The sequence below is a fragment of the Bubalus bubalis genome, chromosome 23 (genome assembly GCF_019923935.1).
Source record: "Bubalus bubalis isolate 160015118507 breed Murrah chromosome 23, NDDB_SH_1, whole genome shotgun sequence".
Lineage (NCBI taxonomy): Eukaryota > Metazoa > Chordata > Mammalia > Artiodactyla > Bovidae > Bubalus > Bubalus bubalis.
The window spans coordinates 21988216-22015282 of NC_059179.1; the positions used below are offsets into that span (position 1 = coordinate 21988216).

Here is a 27067-nt window from a genome sequence, read left to right on the forward strand (position 1 = left end):
CTGTAATGAAATAACAAGAAACTTTCCTTAACATTAGATCTGCTTCTGCAGTTTTTCTAATTAACTCTCAGGAAGTTTAAGTTTCAGGACATGACATGATATCATATTACATTTGATTTTTCCCCAGCAGCCCTTTAAAACCAAGCTAGTGGGTCAGGTAGATCCCCTGAAATAGGAAATGGCACCCCCACTTCAGTATTCTAGCCTGGAAAATACCATGGACAGGGGAGCCTGGTGGGCTATAATCCATGGGGCCACAAAGAGTTGGACACGACTGAGTGAGCACAGTGCTTTTTCGAAGCACTCGTTGGGCAGTTTTGAGTTCTGCATCTATTTGCAAAGTGATTCGTGCAGATCTTGAGAGGCTGGAGGTTGCCTTCCCTCCTTCAGATCATCACGTGGTCTTTTTCAGTCAGGCTTTCAAGTTAATTATTTCCTGTTTTTCAGAGTCTGCTCCTTATCCCCTTTCCCAGGTCACCCTCTACCCTCCCCTCCACACACACATTCTTGGCCACCAGCAGGCAGTTCTGCAGCAAACCCATCTTTGTCTCTCAGTCTACCCTGGAGCACCCTCCAATAAGAGCCTTGGGGTTTCTTCCAGAGTGTAGCAATGTTAGAGCAAAACTGTGTCATTACTGTAGAATCAAGCGTTCCCAGCTTGTTAGTAACATTCTGTGTAACTTACTGACCTTTTGTTCTCAGAGTCCCTGCCTGCAAAGGTACTTCATGAGCCCATCTCCCTAAATTGTTTTCTCTTTTTGTGACTGTTTGTATCTCTGGCATCAGCTATTCTGTCACTCCTTTCAGGATTCCCACGCTGGACTTGACGCTCCCAGCAGATTTGATCTGTTTTGCATGTAACATTGTTTCTGTCACTGACTGACTCGTCCCTTCTCATCAAGGCCAAGGTCTGTGCTCCTCTATTGTCTTTAACAATACAGGGTGCTAAATTGTGCTGAGTACCCCATAGAACCCTCGTGCCTAGAAGCCACTCCCTTCCTGTGGTCTTTGTTTCCTCATCCACAGAAATCTTAAACTAGTCTTTTATGGTCATTGGCCTTCATTTCTTCATTTACTTTTCCAATCTTGGCTGAGGTTTTGTCTTAAGTCTCTAATTCAGCCCTGTCTACTTTATTCATCATCCTCTCGCCTCAGCCGTTTTTCTCTACCCTGGTCTCCTCACCGGCAACATCTTTCACTTAGTACAGCTTTCAGGCCATTTATGTACATAGAGATAGAGATATATACCCACACAAATTCAAAGTAAGAGAAGGGATTAAAAACACATAATAAGACTAACACTATTTACAGGAGGGGGGAAGAGCTTCAGAAGCTCCTAGATGTTCTGGTTGATATGTAGAGCATATTTCATCCTGCAACCTAAATCTGCATCATTCTCAAACACAGTTTAAACAAAGAAGAGCCTTGATGCTTATTGAGGATTTAGATAACTACTTCCCTGTTAAGAAGAGATTTTTAAAATTATGTTTTTATTATGACTCCATCTCCATTTATTGATCAAGGGATTTCTTGCCTCACTTAACTCCATAATCTGTTGCTCAGATTAAGAAAATTCAAAAACTATTGTTTGGTAGCATAAGTACAGCCTTTAAAGTGATACCTTGGAGGCTGGATGATTCAAATACTATAATCCAAGAAAAGCAACTAATTGATCATGCAGAACGTGCTTTTATGCATTACTCTTTTTTACAGACTGAGCATGCAGTGAAACGAATCCGATTAAATGTTTTATAGATGTGCAGTTACAGAAATAGGAACTTGCTAGTGTCCTAACATTCAGAACACAGTTATACAAGAGGTTGCAAATAATGTGTAAAAACCCTTAATAAATATGTCACTAACCATCCAACACATTTTGAGCATCTATTATATTCTTTTTTATCTAAGAAACAATGCTAGGTATAGTAACTTCTCAGATACTGGGAGCAGAAAAATGCCCCTTATTTCAGTAGCTCCTTTCCTACATCCCTACTACCTAGTATCCGCATATATATACTTTGGGGATGAAGGAGAGACCTGTATATTCAGTTTACCTTCTACCCTCCACTTTGCCCTCCCTGTTAGCCACTTTATTCCTCATTAATTCTTTCTCCTGAGGGCTAAAACAGGTGAGGGAAGGAGGTGAACTTCAGGCCAGTTAGGCATGCTTAGCTACAGAAGCAGTTAAATCTCAGTACAATAAACTTGAAAGACCTGTCTAAATTCTTCATTGTCATTTAAGATTTTGTTCCATCCAACTGATTGAACAGGCCTGACAGTTATGGCTTGAACATCATTAAGACTGATATTTTGGTTAATAGTTATTATAACAATATCAAACTCATCTCTGGAAGATTTTATAGTAAGTTAAACAGTCTGTTTAAAGAACAATGGCAAGAGAACATTAATTCACACAGTACTTACTACATGAGTCTCTGAGCTGTGCACTTTGCCTGGCTTATCATTTTTATAAGCAATTGCCCAGAAAAGTAGAATGCCCATTTTATAGATGTGGAAACTGAAGCTCAGAGCTACTCAGACCAGCCTCTCAGTTTGTAGGGAAAACCCTAGCTAACAGCCTCCAAAGCACAAACCCTTTACAAAGGATGGGAGACTGCTGGCACTTTTCACTAATCTATGCAGTCCACACTTAACATGAGTAATTGAAAGCTGACCTTATGTTCCTTTCAAAAATCTCCACGGAATCTGGTTCCAGAGACTTTATGGATAACTCATCACAGCAACTGAGAAACAAAATGCGTTTGTGTAATAAAAAGTCTTTATTTCAATGAGGTTTTTTTCCTTCTTATAAAAAAAGAAAGAGAGAGACAGAGGAGCCACTCCAGCATTCAACAAGAACCCTCACACAATGAACAAGTCTTCACGTTGGGTTGTGCCGACTACCGAGGAAATGGTGACAGCATCAGCACACTTCGGCCTAAGATGTTAAGGGAACGATGTAATGAACAGCTGGGGATTTCTGAGGCACAATTGTGTGACACAAGAAGCTCAACTATTTATTGGCCATCTTCATTGAGGGAAGCTGATGGACTCAAGTTTGCTTCAGCAAATCTTGCCCCTCGCCCTCCTCAAGACGGGTATCGCCAGCTACCGCAGCGCCCTTGGCAGCCCGCGCCTTCCGACCCCCGCATGCCCGCCAAGGCGGACGCGGCCGGAACGCCGAGGCGCCCCACCCCCCACCCCGTGCACGTGACGGGGGGGGGGGGGGGGAGACAGTGTTCCTCCCCTCCTCCCCACCCCCTCCCCCGAAACCCTGCCTTCTCTTGAGAAGCTACGGCTTTCTATTGCACCACTACTGGAATGACCCCCGTGCCGGCCAGTAAGAACGTGCCGCTTCAAGTAAGACCCGCCCCCTGTGGGTCCTCAGGTTCCTTCCCGCTCACACCGGAGTCACTTCCGAAGAGAGAGAACCGCCATGAAGAGGGAAGGGGGTGCCGCCCACCTCTGCTCCGACAGCATCCCCGAGTCCCAGCAGCAAGACGGCAACCACGCATCCAACTTCTCCAGCTACAGCTCATGCCGCCGTCGCCAGCGGCGCCGACATGACAAGGCGCTGCATGCCCGCTAGGCCAGGTTTCCCCTCATCCCCAGCCCCGGGGTCGTCGCCCCCGCGCTGCCATCTGAGACCCGGTAGTACCGTCCCTGCTGCAGCGGGAAAGAAAACAGAGAGGCCTGGGGACAGGTACCGTGCAGAGGGCTTGAGAAGGGGCCGGGTCGCGGGGGCAAGGGTATGAGGGAGGTCTGCGGACGGTCGCTCTTCCAGTTCCCGCCATCCTCCGCGAGCTCAGGCCTCCGCGTCCGGGGCCTGGCAAACCCCTGCCCCGCCTCCACGCGGGGACTGCTGGGAGCTCGAGTCTCGTTTTCTGTAGTTGGGACGGTGTTCTCGGTCTAGTGACCACAACCTGGATGGCTTCGAACCAACCGCATTAGGTAGAACGTGATTTTTGTCCTTTATTTTAGCTGGACTCTGGGCCCTAACTGCTAAATGCATACTTAAGTGGTTTTCTCTGCATTGTCGGTTCTCCTCATCCTAGTGGTTGAATGGTATAAGCATTTTCTATATTGTGGGTGAAATTATGTAAGATGTGATGACGGAAACAACTTCGACGAATTGCTTTAAAGTCTAGTACACACGATAAGTCTAAATTTAAAGAACATGCAGATTAGGAGTGTGTTGTGTTTTCTCTCCAAGAGGCCAGGTTTTCTTGTAAAGATTTTGTTGGAGCTATGTAAAAAGATGGAGAATTTCATCAAATGACATTCTCTGACAATAAAACATGTTTAAATTCTCTTCAAACTTGGGTACTGTCTTTTTTAAGTTTGAAGACTTGTAATATTAGTTTAACAGTAAATTTATCTTCTGATCTTGTGGTACAGGTCCACAACCCCTTATCTTAATTCTGAAAGCCAGAAAGTTACTAAAACCGAAAGTTTCTAGTAAGTTTGGCACCACATCTAACTTGGCAGCCAGACCTGACCAGAACTAGAGGAAGGCTATAGTTGGTCATCTCTTTAAGTGTGAGTCTAAGTTTTGCTGGAAAAACATTTACGTATTTCCTTACAGAGTGCAGTCTCAGACCCCACTGGGGGCTTTTCATAATGCATCAAGTTACCGCCTTTCTAAAATCCAGTAAATTCAGAATTCTAAAACACATTGGTTCCCAAAAGTTTCAGATGAGGGTTTGTGCTGTGCTGTTACAAATGATTTTGTTTAACTAGTTATAAGTAAATAATGGACCTTTCTGTGCATTTGAATTTAGGGGATTGTTACTTCTTGAAAGTTACATTCATGGTTATTTTACAGGTTTCTTGTGTGTTATACCCAAAGCCATTTTTCTCCCAGGGGTAATGAACAAAAAGATGTAATACTTTAGGGAAGAGATACAGTGTTACTTTTAGTAATTTAAAAACATTCAGTATTACCTTGCTTTGAGTTAATTAGCTGCTTTTTAGTCCATTCTCACCTCCCTTTACTCAACCAATAGCAAGGTATTATCCTTCTCCCCTTTGCAAAACCTGTAGTATTTCTTTACTCTGATGTAATTTATTTCGTGAGGGAAAAAATGCATAGATTCTCCCTTAGCGTGTCACTCATTCATTTCAGGGCTGCTTGGCTTTTCTATTAATATCTCAAACAAACATTGTAGACTCTCTGTACACCCTTAAAGATGGGTATTGCTATTCTGATGTGGCCAGTAAAGATTGCAAGATGTAAAAGCAGCATAAGCTTCAGGGACTTCCATTGTTCAAGTTTTCTCTGAGCAGTCCAGTCTCATAGTGGATAAATGTTTAGGGGAACTTGTCTACTGCTTATTTTCTTTCAGCTAAAATGAAGAAATTTTAGTAAAATTTGTCAGAAAGGTGATTTTTTTTGTTCTACTTAGTAGTAACACCGCTCTGTGCAGTTGGAAACTAAATACATAAATCAGAACACAAATTCTAGTAATATGGTCCTACTTCACTGTGTTCATTGTAGAGTGCAGAAATCCTTAAAAATTAAAAAGTTTGGTTTTTGTTATCCTTTATTCCTTAACGTCTTTTTCTCTGTTTTGTTCTTTTTCCTGGGCAACACATTGATTTAGTAAATTAAGACTTTGAAACACTCCTCATTCCAATTTTTGCTATTACTTAGATTAACATCTCACTGTAGTGTATGAAGAATATAGTATAAGCTTAGATCTTTTTCTGCCTTCTGCTCAGCACACTCTTTAGCTGCCTCTCCAAACCAGCAAAATCAACCATATTTGCCATTCTACCATCTACTCTTCGTAAGAGTCTGCTCAAGTTTTAATGGGTTTTTATAATCTCCATTATTCATTCAGCAAACATCTCTAGAACAAATTTTGTACCTGTCACTGGAGATTTCAAGGAATAGGATCAGATTCCTTCAGGTTCTTTTATTTTCCCACATAGTAGCAAGCCTTTCAGTCCTAAAAAGCTGTCTACCGATTCCTTAGATCCACACTCCAGTCTTATTATTTTTGTGCTATGAAGTATATAAACTTCAGTTTTGCTTTTATAAATTTACTCCTACAGGAACTGGTGAACTATATTAAAAAAAAAATTTTTTATAATCAGCTTAGTAAAGCAGTATTGTCAGAACATGATTAAGCCAGATAGTGAAATTCAGCCTCTAGTCTGTAAATCTACTAGTATTCTCAACTTAATCTGAATTATTGAAGTTTTAATATTTGCCAATGTGATCCCATATTAGTTATGCTTTTATTTTCAGGAAACAGTCAATTATAGATTTCTTCAAACCAGCTTCAAAACAAGGTATGTATACTATTCATGCATTTTTTTATGGGATCTTTTGGGGAGGTAAATGGAGTTGATTTTCAAATCTACTCTAAACTTACTAATATGATGAAACATCGTGTTCAAAATTGAAAATATAAAGAAGATACGGTGTTGTTTACAAAGATAAACAAGTTCTAAAATCATGAAGAAACTCTTTGCTGTTATGCTTTCTTACATTTAAAATATTCAAGTCAATAATGTTCATTAAGAATACTGTTTTGATTCTGGATTAAAGTAACTTCATAAATAGAGCCATGGAGAACTTACATGATGTGGAAGAGAGTTTTATGAAAGTAAGGCTTTAAAATCATGTCTTAATTCTACCCCCCATAAAATGTGTATCATTATTTAAATATAAATTTGAAAACATTTGTGATAGCTTAATATTTTAAGTGTTAATTTATAATATTTATACAAGTGTAATAGTTTGTGCTATTTTTAATAACATACAATGTGCATTTGTTTTAATTGGCTATTCAGATAGACGTATGTTGGATTCTCCACAAAAATCGAACATCAAATATGGAGAAAGTGGATTGTCCATCAGTGGGACAGAGCAGTTTGAAAGGAAACTATCCTCACCAAAAAGTTCTAAACCCAAAAGAGTGCCATCAGAAAAGAGCCCCGTCTTAGAGGCATTCATAAAAGGTGTTAAGGAGCACCATAGAGACCGTGGTGTACATGAGTCACGTCAGCCTTGTGTGTCACTGGACACCAAATATTCAAAGGCAGTTACAAAATACGTTCCTCCTTCATATCTCTTGTCAAAAGAGACCAAGAAAAAACATCAGTCTCCAGAGGGAAGGAAGTCACATTTCATTCATGAAAATAGCAGGGAGAAGAATGATGGCAATCGAGGCAGGATCAGTGCAGATTCTAAGAAGCAGGCCACGGTGACAGAAGCTGACATCTTCAAGAACAGCTCCCGAAGTCTTAGCAGCAGGAGCAGCCTATCCAGGCACCACCCAGGAGAAAGCCCACTGGGAGCTAAGTTCCAGTTATCTCTAGCTTCTTACTGCAGAGAAAGAGAACTAAAGAGATTGAGAAGGGAGCAAATGGAGCAGAGAATCAACTCAGAAAATTCTTTCTCAGAAGCAAGCAATCTTTCCTTAAAATCTTCTAGTATAGAAAGAAAATGCAAACCAAGGCAGGAACTGAGTAAACAGAATGATGTCACAGCTGGAAACAGTAATCTTTCAAACCTGGTATGTGCAATAAATGCTAAATTAGCTTGCTACTGTTTTATCATATTTAGAATACTAAATACAAAAATGTTTGATAACAATACGGTGCCTTTTGTTAGGGAAATACTGATACAGAAGCTAGTTTCATTAAGTTTCCTCTAACTGTCCATCAAAACATTTCTGATGGCTGATGTAAAGCAATGTTTTCTGCCCTTAATTTTTTCAGACCAGGAACAAAGATGTTCCTTAATCAGGAAAATAAGCATTCTTTTTCTTTTTTTTTTTAAGGTAAGTACAGTCATTTTTAAATTAGGCTGCCCTGAAGTTTGAGAATCACTGGTTTATATTATGTATGTCTTAAATAATTAAGTATGGGCCCTGGAAAACCTACAAAATGATGACGTCTTAGAAAACTATTCAAATACGTCTTAAGTTCATCAGATTTCTCTTTTGAAAATAGACCAAACTTAGATTAGCGTAAAAACTGTCCCTCTCTCCTGGAAAGTCAAGTTGTTAAGTATACCTGTTTCAAAGAGCTTCTCTACGTATTGAACAACTAAAGGAAGATGAGATAACAAAGTGCTATGTTAATATAAGATGCTATGGTTTTAAAACCAGATGGACAAAAATAAACCAAACTATGACATTCTAAGAGTGAATAGCTGGAAATATATTTGTAAACTCATGGGTTTACTTACAAGGACTTTGGTGCCTTTACCAGTGAGATTTGCTAATGATCAATAGATGTAGTAATGTTTGGTTCATTTTCATAAGATTTCAATGTTTGGTGGTGCATTAGTACCTAAACAGAAGTATTGAAGAGGGAGTTGTACCCATTTGATTGGCAAATATTAGGCTATGTCTTTATTAAAATAAATAGTACAGTGCTCTAGTATTAATTTTGAGCTATTAATAAAAATTTCTAAATTTACATTATGAAAATTAACATTTTTACATATAATACAGAGGTACTTCAGTTTTCAGGAAAGACTTGAGTTTAAAATATTTTACTGTAGAAGTTTGGATTTACCTCCAAATTTAATGCTTGCTTTAGTCAGTCTAGAAGTCTTTGTTTAAATATAATGAAGAAAAGTTCACATTCTTGACTGCTCTCAACTCCTAATTAATTTTTTCTCATTTTGCTAATAGGAAAACGGACATCTCTCAAGAAAAAGATCCTCTTCTGATTCATGGGGACCTACTTCAGGTAGAATCAAAATAAATTTAAGAATTCTAAATAAATTTGCCTATTAATGGCACTGGTTTTTACTTTGTTTAAATGTATAGTTTCCTTGCTAGAGGTAAATTGGGTGTCTCAGGTTAAAGTTTGGGAAAGTTATATTCAGAAGGAACAGTTCTTGAATTCAGTATGTGTAAACAGTAGTTTGTCTTGACTCTTCTCTGCCTTCTTCAACAGTTCCTTACAATGTGTTTCTCATATTGGAAATCAGTGTTCTACTTCTGAATCTTTGGCTACGTTAAGAACCATAACCTTACATTCTTGAATTATGGACTGAGGTCTTGATATTGCAGATGCTTTGTTTAAGTGTGAAACTTATGGTTCAAGACAATGTTTCTTAGTATTTCAAATATAAAGATCCCTTTTATTATCAAATTCAAGGATACCTATATGATATTGGTTTATACTTTCAGTATCTGTTGATAAAATACATAAAAAACAGCTACTGTTAATTCAGTAATTCTTAAAGTATTCTTTTTAACTAGAAGATAAAACCCTGTGAAATTCAACCACCACAAAAGTTTATATAACATAGAAAAAGGCCACCAAAAATGTCTGCTGTTAATAATTATTAATCTGGTATATCTCGTTTTTCCTGCTGTGACTGCAGATTTGAAAAGTGGGCTTTACAGATTACCACAATCAGTAAGATACATTGGACGTACTGATAATAGCCAACATTTACTGAGCACTTACTGTGTGCTTTGTGAATCATCATTTGATTCGTGGCCTTGCTTTTAGAGATGAAAAAACAGGTACAAAGAGACAGTTGACTCCTTCTTCTGGTTTCATGTAAAACTGTTTTCTGTACATTCTAGAGGTGTATTGCATTTTGACCAAGTGATCTATATTGTTTGTTTGTTTTAATTTTCACATTTTTGGTTTTAGTGATCACATTTTAGTGGATTTTGACATTACAGTAAAAGAACAATAAGTTCTCAGCTGTGAGATTGCTCATGTACTCACTGTGTAACGTATTTGTTGAAGGGAAAAACAAGGTATCTTTACACTAGCTCTGCTAGTATAAGGGGCCACTGGTAATGGTGTTGCCAACAAGCTGTTCAGCATTTTTTTCTCTGATAATGACTAAGATAGCAGTTCTTTTCAGTTCATGGGTTTGCAGATTTCACTAGTGGTGACTGAAGTGGTTTGCTTTTATATAATCCCATATACTGCACTTCCTGAAAACCACTTGAAAAAGGTTCTTTCTATTTTCAGAGGCAGGTTTAAGATGATTGGTTTCATTTATATTTTTATTTCCATGATCCCCATTAATAATTATGGTATAATAATCTTAATATACATTTATACTTCAATTGAATATCAATAGACCCACTCCAGTGTTCTTGCCTGGAGAATCCCAGGGACGGGGGAGCCTGCTGGGCTGCCGTCTATGGGGTTGCACAGAGTCGCACACGACTGAAGTGACTTAGCAGCAGCAGCAGACTATAAAGAGCATAAGGGGATTTTTTTTTTTCTAGAGAACATGAAGCATGTTAATCTGATAGTGAATTTGTGGTTGTTCAGCCACTAAGTCATATCCAATTCTTTCCAACTCCATGGACTGCAGCACACCAGGCTTCCTTGTTCTTCACTATCTCCCAGAGTTTGCTTAAACTCCTGTCCATTGAGTTAATGATGCCATGCAACCATCCCATCCTCTGTAGCCCCCTTCTTCTGCTCTCAGTCTTTCTTAGCATCAGGGTCTTTTCCAATGAGTTGGTTCTTCACATCACATGTGGGTATTCCCTAAAATGTGAATAGATATTAATCCAGATGTTATGCTATATTTATATTATTGTTATTACACTTAACAGTTGTGATGATACACATAATCACACATTCATTAATCACATACAAGTTCAGGGACTTCAGCAATATTAGTAGGATAGACATTTATTTAGCTTATTGATCTTCCAGAGTCCTGTCCTATGGTTGAATTCTGAGGATCAACTTAATCCCTCCCTAATTTATTCTATTATATTATTTAGTAATAGCCAATCTTTTATTGAGCATTTGGATTTTTCCTTTTTTTCTTTTTACAAACTCAGTCCTTGTCTTATCTGAGTATTTTCTATATTAATAGGTATTTGAAATGTTGTAAAGTATCAGCCTACAGATTGTACAGGAGACAAAGAAAGAATCATGAAGACTTGTCTTCTCCAAGTCTTCTCTTTTCTTGGTTATTTGATTTGTCATCCTGCCCTATAAAGGATCCCTGTCATTTTAAGACATTTAACCCCAGAAAACTGAGAGCATAGAATGATTTATCAGCTAATAGGAAATATCTGTAGAAGAATGCAGACAAGAGCTCTTGGGGATTGAGTTTGTTTTTGTTTTAATTTCTTAGCTATACTGGGTCTTAGTTGTAGCATGTGGGATCTAGTTCCTTGACCAGGGATTGAACCCAGGCCACCTGCATTGGGAGCACAGTCTTAGCCACTGGACTACCAGGGAAGTTCCCCTGGGTTGGTTTGTTTGTTTTATATAAATTGTATATTTATGGCTGCACTTGGTCTTCATTGCTATGCACAGGCTTTTCTCTAGTTGGCAGCAAGTGAGAGGTACTCTTCGATTGTGGTGCTTGGGCTTCTCATTGCAGTGGTTTCTTTTGTGGAACACAGGCTTTACGGCACAGGGGCAGTAGGTGTGGCAGCTGGGCTCAGTAGTTGTAGCACACAGACTTAGTTACTCCACAGCACGTGGAATCTTCCCAGACCAGGGATCAAACGCACGTCCCCTGCATTGGCAGGCAGATTATTAACCACTTGGACCGCCAAGGAAGTCCTGGAACATTTGATTATTAATTAATTTTTCATTCTTACATATTGATTTTCCAGACTGTGTATTGATAAGCTTATCCAAATAATTGCTTAACTCTTGAGTTTTTTTGTTTTTTAAATCCAACTTGAGATGTGGGGACATCTGTCCATGTGTAGAAACTTGGTTTAGGGAAATTTGAGAATACTAATTATATAAAGTGAAATTTTCAGAGTGAATTAATGAAACATCACATTTTTAAACACGGAAATTAAAAAAAAAAAAACTGGTTAATTCATGTATATGTGGTGTTTAAAATTAAAGTGCTTCTGGATGGAGTTCCTAACACGGAGTCAAGTTGTATTAGTTTCCTAGAGCTACCATACAAAGTATCTAAAACTAGATGGCTTAAAACAACAAAAATTTATTGTCTCATGATTCTGGAAGCTAGAATTCCCCAACTAAGGTTATCAGCAGGGCCATGCTCTCAATAACTCTAGAAGAATCCTTCCTTCCTTCTTCCAGCTTTTTGTGTTTATCTACAATTCTTGGCATTCCTTGATTTGCAGGTGCATCACTCTGGTCACATGGCATCTTCTTTGTATGTGTCTTCATATTATCTTCCCTCTGCATGTCTTTCTCTATGTCCAAATTTCCCCTTTTTATAAGGACACCTGTTATATTGGATTAGGACTCACCCTAATGACCTCATTTTAATTTGATTGCCCCTATAAAAACCCTGTTTCTAATTTAAGTCATAGTCTGAGGTTCTGGGAGTTAACACTTAAGCATATTATTTTGGGAGCTACAGTTCAGCCCATAACACAGCTGAGGATTAGAGGGATAAATGGGAAAGAATAAACAATTTAATAGTAGGGGAAAATACTTACAGGAAGTTTTTTTAATTGAGAAACCTTTCCTTGATACGGATATACAGCTTTTTAGTGTTTTAGCAGGTAACACCTTTAATTCTATTTAGATAATAAACTTTTAATAGCTTTTGAGTGAAAAAGAGCATTTGTCATTTGCTTTGGACTAAATTTATTTGACATGAGTATGTCAAAGAAATAAATATATTATTAACTTTTTCCTCATTCCATATGTGATAATCTCAGCCTAAGCTTTTAGAATTTAAATACTTTGTCAGACACTCTTTGAATAAACTTTAATAAGATAGAAAAGTATACTTTCACTAATCTGGCAAAAATTAAATTTTAGCAGGCTCTAAGCAGAATAAATTCCCTGACAAAAGAAAAAGGAACTCTGTGGACTCAGATCTGAAAAGCACAAGAGAATCTATAATGCCAAAAGCAAAAGAGTCCTTCCTTGAGAAGCGTCCCGATGGACCACATCAGAAAGAAAAATTTATAAAACATATTGCACTGAAAACACCTGGTGATGTATTGCGGTTGGAAGATATATCCAAGGACCCAGATGAAGAAGCTGATTGCTCCTCTGCAGGCTTGACACCTACAAATTCTGGGTACCAGATCCGTGGTAGTGACCAAAACCGTGTGGCAAGTACCAAAGAGACTAAGATACCGAAACCCCACTTATCTTTACCTCAGGAAAAGTCTGCAGTTAAAAAAGCTAGCAACCTTCAGAAAGATAAAACTGCTAGCTCTGTGGCATCGCAGGAGACAAAACTTCTACCTTTGCTTTCCCATGTTCCAAGTGCTGGTTCCTCTCGGGTTCCATTAAATGCTAAAAATTGCACTCTTCCAGTTCCTAAAAAAGATAAAGAGCGTTCTTCACCTAAAGAGTGTTCTGGGCATTCTACAGAGTCCTCCAAACACAAGGAACACAAAGCAAAGACTAATAAGGCTGATTCTAACATATCTTCAGGGAAAATTTCTGAGGGATCTTTACGTTCAGAATATGGCACTCCTACAAAGTCTCCCCCAACTGCTTTGGAAGTTGTGCCATGTATTCCAAGCCCATCAGCACCTTCAGATAAAGCCCCTTCAGATAAAGAGAGTTCAGGAAATTCTAATGCAGGTAGCAGTGCACTGAAAAGGAAACTAAGGGGTGATTTTGATAGTGATGAAGAAAGTTTAGGTTATAACCTAGAGAGCGATGAGGAAGAGGAAACATTAAAATCACTGGAAGAAATAATGGCTTTGAACTTCAATCAGACTCCTACAGCTACAGGAAAGCCTCCAGCTCTTTCTAAAGGGCTTAGATCTCAGTCATCAGACTATACAGTAAGTAATTCTACGACATCTATCTTTACTTGAAGAGAGAAAAATGGATTGACTAGTGAAAGAGCGATAGATCTATTAGGACTTACTTTAAAATTCAGTATTTGTTACAACTCAGACTGAAAGCAGTATAGTTCTTTTTTGGTGAACGGGTTTCCCACATTTTTAGCTTTATAACTGTAAATCAGTGGTCTCCAAACTTCTTTGATCAGACACACTTTTATTAGTAAAACAAATTTAGAGCATGTAGCCCAATATATATGTATACTTATAGATTATATACATGTACTACTATACTACTGTGTATCTAAAGATATGAAAAAAACTATGAAAGGAAGAAGAAAAAGTATTTTTCTATAGAAGTTATATAGAAGTTAATATAGAGTAAGTTCTACTGGAGTTTCTATAGAAGTTCCATATAAATAGAAGTTCTATTATTTTCTTCCTGCACCCCAATGGATCACCTTGCACACCCCCTGCTTTGGAGACCACTGCTGTAAATGAAGGTAGAGTGTAGAAATGTTGTTAATTGTGGTGTGCAATTTTATTTATGAAGTGCTTCATGCTATCTTGGGAATAAGCTGAATTAAATTTTCATATGTGTGTAAAATTTGGTGGGGAAGGTGTTACTGTTTCATAGTAACACCTAAAAATTAGTAGTTTAATTCCAGTAAAATAGAATTTAAAAATAAAGACAGGGTAGCCATGGAGCCCTTGGGTGTTGGCAGTCAGTTCCTAAGACTAGCAGGGTTTTTATAAGTAGTGCCCTTTCCTAATAGATGGTAAAATCAAATTGACTGCACTACAAAATTCTCAATTTAAAGCATGATGGTGAAAATTATTAAAAAAATATATATATATCCTCCTGGCCCAGGTTATTGAAAAAGAAATTGTTTTTTAGTTTCTGAGTAACTTAAAACATCCCAATTCTTCTGCTAAGATACGTTATGAAGTATTCCTAAATTTTCTTTTATTTTAGGAACACGCTCATAGTGGGACTTATACAAATACTTTAGAGCGTCTAGTGAAGGAGATGGAAGACACACACAGGTAGGTTAGCATCATGACTGTCTTGCTAAGTTTAACGTACTGTTCGTATGACTGGCTTTTAATTTACCTTAAAAAATAGAGAAATTAGCAGGTATTTTGTGCTAGTGCTATTATAGTTTCACTGTCATTTGTGTTAAAAATAAGGTGTTCTTGTTTACAGGCTAAATTGGAAGATACTGGTTTTTATTGTATACTGTATCAATTAGTAGTATGAATTCCTTTCTGCTTACCGCAGCTAGTATCTGGTAGCTAAAATTCTTGATCAAAAGCATGGGTAGAAAAGATTTTTTGTATTTTGTGTGTGTGTGTGTGACCAAAAATATATCACATAAAACTGACCATTTCGATTATTTTTAAATACTTCAGAAGCATCACCTAGCACTCATTTGCGTTGTTGTACAACCGTCACCACCATGCATCTCCAGAACTTTTCTTTTTTCCATTTTCCCTAACTGAAATAGTATACCCATTAAACAGTAACTCCCTATTCTCTCCTTGCCTCTAGCTCCTGGCAGCCACATCTCTTTCTTTTACTATGAAATTGACTGTTCTAGGTACCTCATGTAAATGGGATCATACAGTATTTGTCCTTTTATGACTGGTTTGTTGTATTTAGTGTAAGGTCTTCAAGGTTTATCCATGTTGTAGCATGTGTCAGAATTTCCTTCCTTTTTAAAGCTGAATAATACTCCATTGTATGTATATACTTCATTTTGTTTATCCATTTATCTGTTGATTGACACACTTGGGATGCTTCTTTTTTTTTGACTACTGTAAATTTTTCTGCTGTCAGCATGGGTGTACAAATTCTCTCGTCAAGTCCCCACTTTAAGTTCTTTTGCGTATGTATCTAGAAGTGGAATTTCTGGATCATTGGTAATTCTATGAATAATTTTTTGAGGAATTGGTATACTGTCATCCATAGTGGCTATACCACTTTGCATTCCTGCAAGTGTACATAGGTTTCCGTTTCCCCACGTACTCACTAACACTTGGTTTTTCTGATTTTTTTAATGATAGCCATCCTAACAAGTATGAAGCAGCACCTTCATACTTGTTAAATGTTTGTATGCCCACCTAGTCCAAGTTTTGAAACCAGTATAACTAGACAGGGCGTTTTCACATCAAGTTACTCTTTTGAGGAAGAAGTTTAGAATTATGACTGATACCCCACCACCACCCACACATACACAGAAATCAAAGTTTGAAAATTATAATAACCGTAGTGAAATTTATGTAACTAGTTGCAAACTGCTTTTGCTTATTAGAGGGAAAAAATAATATTCCTTATTAATTCAAAGACTGTCCTTAAAACCAACTCAGAGAACTTCACTAAAACCTCAACTGTCCTGAAGTTGGTATATATGTGTCTCCAAGTAGCTAAGTATAGGAATTACAGACAATTAGTAAGTAAGAAATATACCCCTTTCTGAATTTAACAGAGAAATAAATTTGTCTCTACTGTAAAAGTCTTTCGATGAGGGAGTGGTGCACATTGCACAGCATGTAGGATCTTAGTTCCCCAACCAGAGGTCGAATTGGTGCCTCCTGCAGTGGAAGCATGGATTTGTAGTCACTGGACCACCAGGGAATTCCTGTCTACTGTAAAATTCTTTTAAAGTTTCATGATTTCTGAGGTCAAATCTGAAGTTTCTTATTTAAAACTGAACATTCACAGACCAAGGGGAGAGGTTCTGGTTTGATCTAATGACTCCTTTAGTGATAAAGCAGTGTGTTTACTCATGTACTGTGGGGCTGGAGCTAGGAATAAGGACCTTGGTTAAGATAACTTAATCTTGGCAAGCACTCTGAGCAAGGACTCCAGAACTAGACTCTCTAGTTGGATCCCAGCTCCTTTATATTGTGAGCTTGAGCAAGTTAGCTTTTCTATATCTGTTTCCTTGTTGTATAAAATGGATAATAATAAACTATCTCCTGGGGTTGTTGTGAGGGTTAAGAGTTAATAAAGTCCTTAGGACAGTGTCATAGTAGCTGCTTAGTAAGTGTTGAGTGTTGTGATCATGACAGTGACAATGGTAAAGACTACTGCTACCTGAAAGCCTAGTTAACTGGAAGTCAGAGGAGCATTAAAAATTAGAAGGGGTAATCAAGTCAGTAGTTTTCATTCTTTGTGATTTTTTTCTTCCCCTTTCTCTAAATGGTTTGGACATCATTCTTGAATTCCTGTGTGGGTGTGTGCTTGCTGCTGCTGCTGCTAAGTCGCTTCAGTCGTGTCCGACTCTGTGCGACCCCATAGACGGCAGCCCACCAGGCTCCCCCGTCCCTGGGATTCTCCAGGCAAGAACACTGGAGTGGGTTGCCATTTCCTTCTCCAATGCATGAAAGTGAAAATTGAAAGTGAAGTCGCCCAGTCGCGTCCAACCCTCAGCGACACGTGCTTAGTTGTGTCCAACTCTTTTTGACCCCATGCACTGTATCCCATCAGGCTCCTTGTCCATGGAATTTCCCAGGCGAGAATACTGGAGTACCCAGGTTGCCATTTCCTTCTACAGGGAATCTTCCTGACCCAGGATTGAACTCTGGTCTGTTGTGTCTCCTGCATTGGCAAGCGGATTCTTTACCCGCTGAGCCATCCACGAAGCCCTCATGAAGTCTTAGCCATAAAGAAATAGTCAAGTCTTTTAATGAGTTTTTGTAGGTACTGCTTTTAGACATAAACTAAAGATTTTTTATTTTTAGGTTAAGCCATTTATTATAACATTCTTTTGATTCTCAGGCTAGATGAACTGCAAAAGCAACTACAGGAAGACATCAGGCAGGGCCGAGGGATTAAATCCCCAATCAGAATTGGTGATCACGACAGTACTGATGATGAAGATGGCCTCTTAGAAGAGCACAAGTATGTGGGGAATTAGTAAATAGCTATAAATGGTGGTACATCATAACTAGACTTGTCATGGTGATCATTTTGAAATGTATACAAGTACAAAGTCACTATACTGTGTTAACAGGAACTAACAGTGTTGTAGGTCAGTTTTACTTCAAAACAAACCACAGAAAAAGATCAGATTTGTGGTTACCAGAGGCAGAGGGTTCAGAGGAAGGATGGATTGGATGAAGGTGATCACAAGGTACAAACTTCCAATTATAAGATAAATAAGTACTAGGGTTGTAATGTACAACGTGAGAAATAAAGTTAACACTGTTGTATGTTGTAGTGAAAGTTGATAAAAGAGTAAATCCTAAGAGTTCTTATCACAAGAAAAAAAATTTTTTCCTATTTCTTTAATTTTGTACCAGTATAAGATGGTGGTTGTTCACTAAACTTGTGATCATCATTTCCAGATGTATGTAAGTCACATCTTTATGCTGTATATTTTAAACTTATACCATGCTGTATGTCTATTATACCTCAATAAAACTAGATAAACAAATCATTCGGAGGAAAAAAAGAGCACTCAGTGTTTTTCATAAATACACTCTATTAAAAATACATTTAAAAATTCTGTTTTTCATAAAATAAATGGAACATTGGTGGTTGTTTACTTTATGAATAATATATGGTGGGTTCTTAATCCATCTGGGGTGGACTTGAAAGGCAAATGTTAAGGCCAAGTTACATTTCTTTGCTTTCCTAGTTTTTCTTTTTGCACAGACACGTTTAGTGGCTTTGCACTATTAACTACTAGCAAAAAGTGGGAGGAGCAGAACATGTGCTCTCATGTTCGCCTTCTAATCTAGGGTTAATAGTGGTCCTAAGATAAAGGTTTTTTGCACCCAGTCTTTAAATACAAAACTATATGCAGTATAATTATTCAGTATTCAATAACTTCTTTTTTTTTTCTTTTTTCCCAGAGAATTTCTAAAGAAATTTTCAATTACAATCGATGCTATTCCTGATCATCATCCAGGCGAAGAAATATTTAATTTCCTTAATTCTGGAAAAATTTTCAGTCAGTATACTTTGGATTTAAGAGACTCTGGTTTTATCGGACAAAGTGCTGTAGAAAAGCTTATTCTTAAGTAAGTAGGAAAATAGACATTTTACTTTTTCCTGTATAAGAATTAAAAGATTACTGACTTGATGCAATTCTTCTGAAAGGTTAATTTCTATTATGACTTATCCTGTTTCTTAGTCCTCTTATTACTATTGCTCTTTGTGTTTATTATTATAGGAAGCAGTGTAAGATAGTCGTTTGGCATATCCCGTGCCTCTACTGGTTAGGATTAAGATCAGTATCTAATAACAAGAGCTTACACAAGAAATATAGTCTTTCTTCTTCACCATTTTTAGCACTTGGTTGCTTCAGGTGCTACTGGAGCTCCAGCCTTTACATTTAAATTCCCAGAAGCCCCACATAACACTTCAGCTTAGGGTTAGTTGGGTAGAACTTAGTCAGCATGGCCACACCTAGCTTTGCAAGGAAGCCTGGGAGTGATTTTTATTTCAGGCAGCCAGTGTGCCCAGCTAAAAACCCCAGAGTTCATTTACCAAGAGGAAAGATGTGAATAGATGTCAGAATAGGCAACTAACAGTCTCTACCACAATACCCAGACTAGTCTAATTTCTCTCGGTGTGTGATAGTTCAGACCCAGAGAGAGAGAGAGCACTAATTCTGGTGCTGAGCCTTTTGGAAGTACAAACCCAGGCTGGCAAAAGTGGACAGTGTTCTGAGACTTGATAGGCTCTTTAACACTTTAACACTGCCAGCTAATGTAGATTCATCCACCAGATAAATCTGGAGCCAGGCCAACAGGTTGGTTCATCTTGAGGCCATTGATTGAATTTTTTTAATGAGTAACCTATCCACATTAGGGCCGAGTCCACCTCCATGGACTGCAATGGTTTGCTTGTTCATTTCCCTGATTATGTCAGATGTGGTACACGTTTCTTGCCATGAATATAGCAGTCATATTGATTTCACTGTATTTTTTCAGATCAGGAAAAACAGATCAAATTTTTTTGACAACACAAGGCTTCCTTACCTCGGCTTATCACTATGTCCAGTGTCCTGTACCTGTGTTGAAGTGGCTATTTCGGGTAAGAGAAATGTTTTTGAGATACCGTCTCTGTCTATACTTTTCAGTCAAAAGTAAACTTTTAAAATGTAATCTTATTTGCATATTGCTAAAGAAAAAAAATCTAGCATATTAAACCCATGATTTTAGTGGGTTAAAAACTGGCATAAAGAGGTTACCAGCACTTCCCGGGTGGTACAGTGGATAAGAATCCACCCGCCAATGCAGGGGACACGGGTTCTGATCCCTAGTCTGGGAAGATTGCACATGCTGCAGAGCAGCTAAACCCATGTGCCACAACTGCTGAAGCCCATATGCCCTAGAGCCTGCACTCCTCAGCTACTGAGCCCAGGTGTGGTGCAGATACTGAAGCCCAAGTTCCTAGAGCCTGTGCTCTGCAACAAGAGGAGCCAACGAAATCCAAGCACCACAACAAAGAGTAGCCCTTGCTTGCCACAACTAGAGAAAGTCTGCATGCAGCAACGAAGACCCAGTGCAGCCAATAAATAAATACTAATTTAAGGAAAAGGTTTGCCAAAGAAATGCCAATGTAGACAGTGTGCAGGATAGGCAGTACTGCTCGTTGTGCCTAAGACATTTCATCACACTGGTAAATCACTATTGTAGTTCGCTTTAGAAAAGGTCTTCTAATGCTTATGTACCTGGAGTTTTTCTCCTACCTATTCCCCCTATTTTTTGCCAGCAGCTCCATACATTGTTAGGATCTGAACTGTATGTTAATATTCCCCCATTCATATTTGGGGAGGTGCAAATCCACCTGAGTATTTCTCACCCCTGTTCATATTGAACTTTTAAATTTATTTTATTTTTGGCTGCACTAGTTCTTTGTTGCTGTGCAGGCTTTTTCTAGTTGTGAATGGGGGCTACTCTTTGTTGGAGTACGAGGGCTTCTCATTGCTGTGGCTTCTCTTTTTGAGGGGCACAGGCTCTAGGGTGCACAGGCTTCACTATTTGTGAGTCCCAGGGTCTGGAACACAGGCTCAGTAGTTGTGGTGCACAGGCTTAGTTGCTCCATGGTGTGTGGAATCTTCCTGGACTAGGGATCGGACCCTTGTCTCCTGCATTGGTGGGCGGATTCTTATCCACTACTTCCCTGGTGGCTCAGATGGTAAAGCGTCTGCCTACCATACGGGAGACCCGGGTTCGATCCCTGGGTCGGGAAGATCCTCTGGAGAAGGAAATGGCAGCCCATTCTAGTACTCTTGCCTGGAGAACTGAGGTCCATGGGGTTGCAAAGAGTGGGACATGACTGAGCGACTTCACTCATACCACCAGGGAAGTTCCATATTTAACTTTTAAATCCACTTAAATAATTACCTTAATTTTGTGGTATCTACATGGTAACTTTATAAATATCAGTGGTATCAGAGAACTACTAAATGTATGAAGCGAGAAGTAGGGGAAACATGCAGTTTCTATTTTGGACTTCTAAGATTGCATTTCAAAAAATCTCATATTTGGCAAAAACTAGATACTCCAGTATAGTTTCTCATTCATTTTTCATATAGCTGGCATATTTGAGTGCCAACTGTGCCAGGTACTGGAGAGAGCAGTAATAAAAAAACTGTTTCTGATTTCTTGAAACCCATGTTCTAGTATAGAGGAGACAGACCGTAAATGTGTGTGTGTACATTTATATTAATAGATATGTCAAATGATAAATGAGAGGAGAGAAGAGCATTCTAGGCACAGAGAATAACAGGTGGGACAGACTATGGAGCAGGAACATTTGCTTCCTGTGCTTAATTGCTCACTTCTTAGATTCCAATAATTTTTTTTTTCTTAACAATCCTAATTAAATCAAAATTTGCCTCCAAATACTTTTTATCTAGTAATACTAATTATCTTTTCTATAGCTCCCCACAATATACCTCATCTAACAGTCCTTCAGTTATTTAAACAACTGTCATGACTCATCACTTCCCACACTAAATATTCTCAAGTCCCTTTACTGGTCACCCTCCTGAATGACCTTTAGCTTGTCACTTTCACTCCTAAATTGTTAATTTGTTCTCCCCAATGAATGAACAAGTGCTCCATATAAGATCTTTATTGCCAGCAGTTTCCAGCAAGACTCTACCCATCAACCCCTGCCCCCAGATATTTATAACAATTCAGAACCTCATTTGTTGTCATGCCAGGACTCCATTATTCTCTGTGTAATATATTTTTTCTTAAACTTACAAGTAAGATTTTGCATTCATCTGTGTTTTCATCATGTTGATGTGGGCCCATTATTATAGCCTTTAAAACCCTAATAATGACATATAAACATACCTTCATGTAAGCAGTTTTTTATACTCTTCATATTTATTCTTTGAAAAGCAAACTAATAACCATTTGTTAAGTGCTTTTTTCCATGTAAGACACTTTGTCTCATTTCTTCTTTTTAATTCCAAGTCCATTTTTCATGATGGAGAGACTTACCAACTTACATATATATATATATATATATTTTTTTTTTCCCCCCAGAAAATGTGTCAGAATTCACTTTAATTCTATAATCCTAATAGTTTGAAATTGAATTGTTAATTGAAATGTTTGCCTCTTCATGATTTTATCATGTCTTAATGTAGTTGTCCAGAAAGACAATGTGAACAGAGTATGAGCTGTTTTATAACTTTTTTTTTCTTCAGATAACTATAAATTATTGACTTATTTTCATCTTGATACAGACATGTTATCATTCTTCTTAATTGCTTTATAAGTATTCCTTTGTAGTGCTATATAATGATTGATTCATTTAACCCAATCTCAATTGACAGACATTAGATTGTTTTATGTATATATATCTCTACTTATCTCCAAATTCTGTATTGCCGCCAGGCTTTCCTGGTGGCTCATATGGGAGACCTGGGTTAAGAAGATCCTCTGGAGAAGGGAATGGATACCCACTCCTGTATTCTGGCCTGGAGAATTCCAAGGGGTTGCAGAGTCAGACACAACTGAGAGCTTTCACTTTCACTGTATTGCCCACCTTTAAGTTCATCACCCCCTACAAAAAGGTTGTTTATCTAGAACTTGTCCTGTAACCAGGCCTTTGAATGATTTCTGCCCCTGCTGGCAGAGTGTAATGATGACTCAAACATCATAGCAGAGACTTTTTTTTTTCACATAGGTTGATTTTGAAATGACACGTTATATGCCTGACTGAAACCAGAGTTTAGGTTATTCATCCTTACATAGATTTAAATTTATTCATTATTATAATCTATGGTTCCAAAACAAAAGAAATAGAAGCACGATATGTTTTCCTCTACAAAACCGTTTTAAAATAACTTGATATGTTATGATTTTTTTAATGTCTGTTAAACTTGAGATTTTATTCCCAAAAGTTGTCTTGTAGAAATTACACTAATGATATGCTTCCGTATGTTAATTTTTGTACATAAAAAAGCCTGAGTAGATCAAAGTATAAGGACAAGGACTTTGCATAAACATTGCCAAATAGACTTTACAGTTTTTACCAGATCACACTCACATTGGGCATACTACCTCTTTCCTTAGTACTCTTGTGAACACTATTATCACAACTCCTGATCTTTACCAATCCTGAAGTCAACTAATGATACGTCTTGTTTTTTTTTTTTTTTTTTTGCATTTCTTGGATTATTAATGATATTGAGTAGCTTTTAAAAATTCACATTGACATATTAATTTGTATATTTGTAAAATATTTCTTACTAGTTCGTGATTTGATTTTTGCCCGTGATGTGACAATCAGCTTAGTAGCCTTCTCCTTTATGGTCTTTTGGTTTCATGGTATGATATGAACTAGAAATGTACTTTTGATCATTTTAAATATTATATTTATCTAATTATAAATGAAAGTTGTAAAAAAAAAGAAAAAGAAAAAGCAGCGTGTTGGAATGGAAAGGGCTCTGACTTATGAATCAGCTCTGTATTTAAATTCCAACTCATATTTTATGTTGGGTGGAGTATGTTAATCTCTCTGACCCTCTTTGCTCTTTCTTCTCTCTCAATACTCTTTACTACTTTTAACAGATGATGTCAGTTCATACAGACTGTATTGTATCTGTGCAGATTCTAAGTACATTAATGGAAATAACAATAAGAAATGGTGAGTATACAAATTTACTGTGATTAGTAGCATGAATTTTTGGTTGCTTTTTCATGATCTCTTTCATATTACTAAACATTAGGATATTTGGAAATATAGAATAAAAATTATTTTTTTAATATAGAGTCTTTAATAATAAAATGAAACTAATAAGAGAGTGCATTTTTCTAGTTGCATTGAGAAAAGGGGTATAAGATCTTACAGGTGGCAGCCCCTACATAATTTTTACCAAGTCATGGCCTGCTGTGCTGGGTAAAGAGAAATTCTTTATTTGTTTAATTAGCCAATTAACTTTGATGGCTTTTTGGTGAGCAACAGTATTGTACTGATTATGCCTGAAAAGATTGAAAGTATCCACCGTAAGAGTATGACAGTTGCATTCTCACCTTTGGGATCCCTTTTAATGAAACATTATGCTTTACCTGTAAGACTTGGGACTACATAGACACTGTACATGATAAAATCTTTGTGTTAGCAGTATTTGGTTTTTTACTGTTCTTACTGTTGTTGTTTTCCAGTCTTCTCAAAATGTTCCTCCCACGTTAACCTTTTTATCATCCATCACTCACAGATATTTTGTTCATAAATGTCATTTCCTTCATATTTAATTGAAAATCTATAATTCCTATATGATTATTCTAGATGACTATATAGTTAATTTATTACCAGCTGCCATTTCTATGAAATCATGGTAATAATCCATGTTTCACATGCAAACTATCATCTTACAACTGAGGGTTTGTGAACCCAAGATTTGGGATAAAATATTTTCTTCTGTTAACTAGATACCTTCAGTGATTCACCAATTTGGCCCTGGATTCCATCATTGTCTGATATAGCTGCTGTGTTTTTCAATATGGGAATTGATTTTAGATCTTTATTTCCTCTGGAGAATCTTCAGCCAGACTTTAATGAAGACAATCTAGTGTAAGTGTTCTTTTCACTATTAACTCCCAAAATCATCTTTTAAATGATTTATATAACAACAGTTAATATTCATTTGATAATTCAGTATTCATTCTTGGTTTTTTAAAAATCTCTCAAAGTTGAAATGGATCTTGAATGAGAGACATTCTTAACATCTAAATCTAAATGTCATCATCATATTTAACAGGGAAAAAATGGAAACATTTTTAAATTAAAAAAAAAAAATTTTTTTTATGAGACTGCCCGTTGTTATTTACAACTATTTGGGGATTACTGGCCAAAACAATTAGGTCATGAGCAGCTACTGCCGCCTCAATCACCTCAGTTCCTTCAGGCTTGGTCTTCTGGCTCACCCCCAGCCCCACCCTAGCCGCCCTCCTGTGGGCCGGCCTGAAGGCACACCCTTGGCTGCAGGACAGGGCTGCCTACAGAGAGAAGCTCTTCACGTGGTTCCATCTACCTGATCATTTTTGTATCTGACCTCATCAAGTAAAATATACGGAGAGGCCCAAGACTTGGAGAGGCTGAAGGGAAGATATGGTGGGAGCTGAAGGAGCTGCAAGCCTAGCTGCTTGCCCATGCCAGCAAGGCTCTTCTGTGTAGTGGAGTCCATGGTCTATAAGAAGAAAAGGAACTTTCTCCATCAGCTCCCCTTGGAAAAATTTTGAACTACCGAATCTTCATACAAACACTTTCTCTATTCTCCATGAAAAAAATTGTTTAATTCAGGGGAAGAACAAGATGGCGGAGGAGTAGGTGGGCATGGAGTACATCTCTCTGCACAGTACATCAGGAATACACCTTCAGACACTGAAGTGCATGCCAAACACCAATTGAGAGCAGACAGGAGTACCTGACCAGTGGAAAAGAATATATAGGCCCCCACGCAAAACTCAAGATCAAGCCCTGAGGCTTTGGAGTGGGAGCACTGACTCCAAGACCCTAGACTACCAGAGAACTAACCCTAGGAGATATCAAATAGTGAGAACTCACACAAAGGGAACCATATCAAATAGTGAGAACTCACACAAAGGGAACCATTGGAATACAAGACCCAGCATCACCCTACCACCAATAGCAGGACGCCTCATCTAAACAACAAACAAAACAAATATACAAACCCAATCATCAGCAGACAGGATTACCCCCTCATTCAGCCTTGCCCATCAGAGGAGAAACAAAACAAACCAAAACTCAGCACAGATCTCACCCTATAAGAAGCTTACACAAACCTCTGGACCAACCTTAGAGGGCATAAACCAAAAGAAAGAAAGAATTCAGCCTTGAAGCCTGGGAAGAGGAAAGCTCAAACACAATAAGTCAAAATAATTAGATAATAAAAAAAAGATACAAAGATTGGAAGTGGTGAAAGATTCATTGTTTGCCGAAAAGGTGATTTAATGTATATATAGAAGCCTAAGAGTCAATTGAAAAGCAATGACAAACTAGTAAGAAAATTTGGTATGGATGCCAGGGTACAATGTTAAAGAAAAGTTACTAACCTTTGGATATATGAGCTAACTAAAAGATATACTTAATTTACAATAGTAAGTAAGAAAAATATGCTAAATACCTAGGAATAAGCTTAAATAGAAGTTGTGTATGTGTGTGTAAAATTACTAAAGAACAAAAAAGAACAGTAGGAAAATTCATCATAAATACATTAGAGCTCCCCCTAAGGTACACTGAACTTGATGAGATCCTAAATAAAAATTAAAACTTACACAACCCTGTAAATCAACTATACTCCAGCAAAATTAAAGAAATGCTAGTCAGGTTTTTGTGGAGACAAGGGGAATTGGGACTCTACAAGTGATTCTAAAGTCATATAGAAAAAATAATGCCCAGGAAAGTTTTGAGAAGTTATGAGGCAGGATTGACCTTAGCAGATAATAACATGGGACAGGTATAGAGATTCAAAGCTCCATAAGTGGAAGAAAATAAGCCTGGAAAAGAAACAGATACTTGGTAAATGCTAAAGGTAGTGTTTCAAAAAATGAGGAAAGAGTGAGCTATTCAGTATCTGATATTACCCATTATTTGGGAATGAGGTGGATTTTTAGGAAAAAAAATCTTTCCATACTTCAAACTGATGAAGATTTAAATGTGTATAATGAAATCACAGAGTAATAGAATAACTTTTTTTAATAATCCTAGAAGAAGGGAAGATGATTTTGTTTGAATATGCAAAATCCATAAAAGGAGATATTTAACATATTTGACCACTTTTTTAAAGAAAAATCTCTATGACAGTAATCACCATAAACAAAAGTCAAAATTGAGGGGTAGAAGGGAGAATATG

At 37.6% G+C, this 27067-nt stretch overlaps 1 protein-coding gene across 2 annotated transcripts in view; it reads left to right on the forward strand.

The window, feature by feature from the left end:
• Nucleotides 1–3400: 3400 nt before the first annotated feature.
• Nucleotides 3401–27067, forward strand: part of SLF2 (SMC5-SMC6 complex localization factor 2) — a 41303-nt gene continuing 17636 nt past the window's right edge. The window contains exons 1-11 of one of the 2 annotated variants that reach the window (XM_006053183.3): nt 3401–3703; nt 6254–6297; nt 6802–7526; nt 8655–8712; nt 12724–13709; nt 14686–14756; nt 17494–17616; nt 18573–18740; nt 19656–19758; nt 23763–23838; nt 24624–24765. In XM_006053183.3, coding sequence (XP_006053245.3) covers nt 3564–3703; nt 6254–6297; nt 6802–7526; nt 8655–8712; nt 12724–13709; nt 14686–14756; nt 17494–17616; nt 18573–18740; nt 19656–19758; nt 23763–23838; nt 24624–24765 — 2636 coding nt within the window. In that variant the 5' untranslated portion in view covers nt 3401–3563. The remainder of the gene's footprint in view (nt 3704–6253; nt 6298–6801; nt 7527–8654; nt 8713–12723; nt 13710–14685; nt 14757–17493; nt 17617–18572; nt 18741–19655; nt 19759–23762; nt 23839–24623; nt 24766–27067) is intronic. The other variant, XM_006053184.3, reaches the window with a different exon arrangement.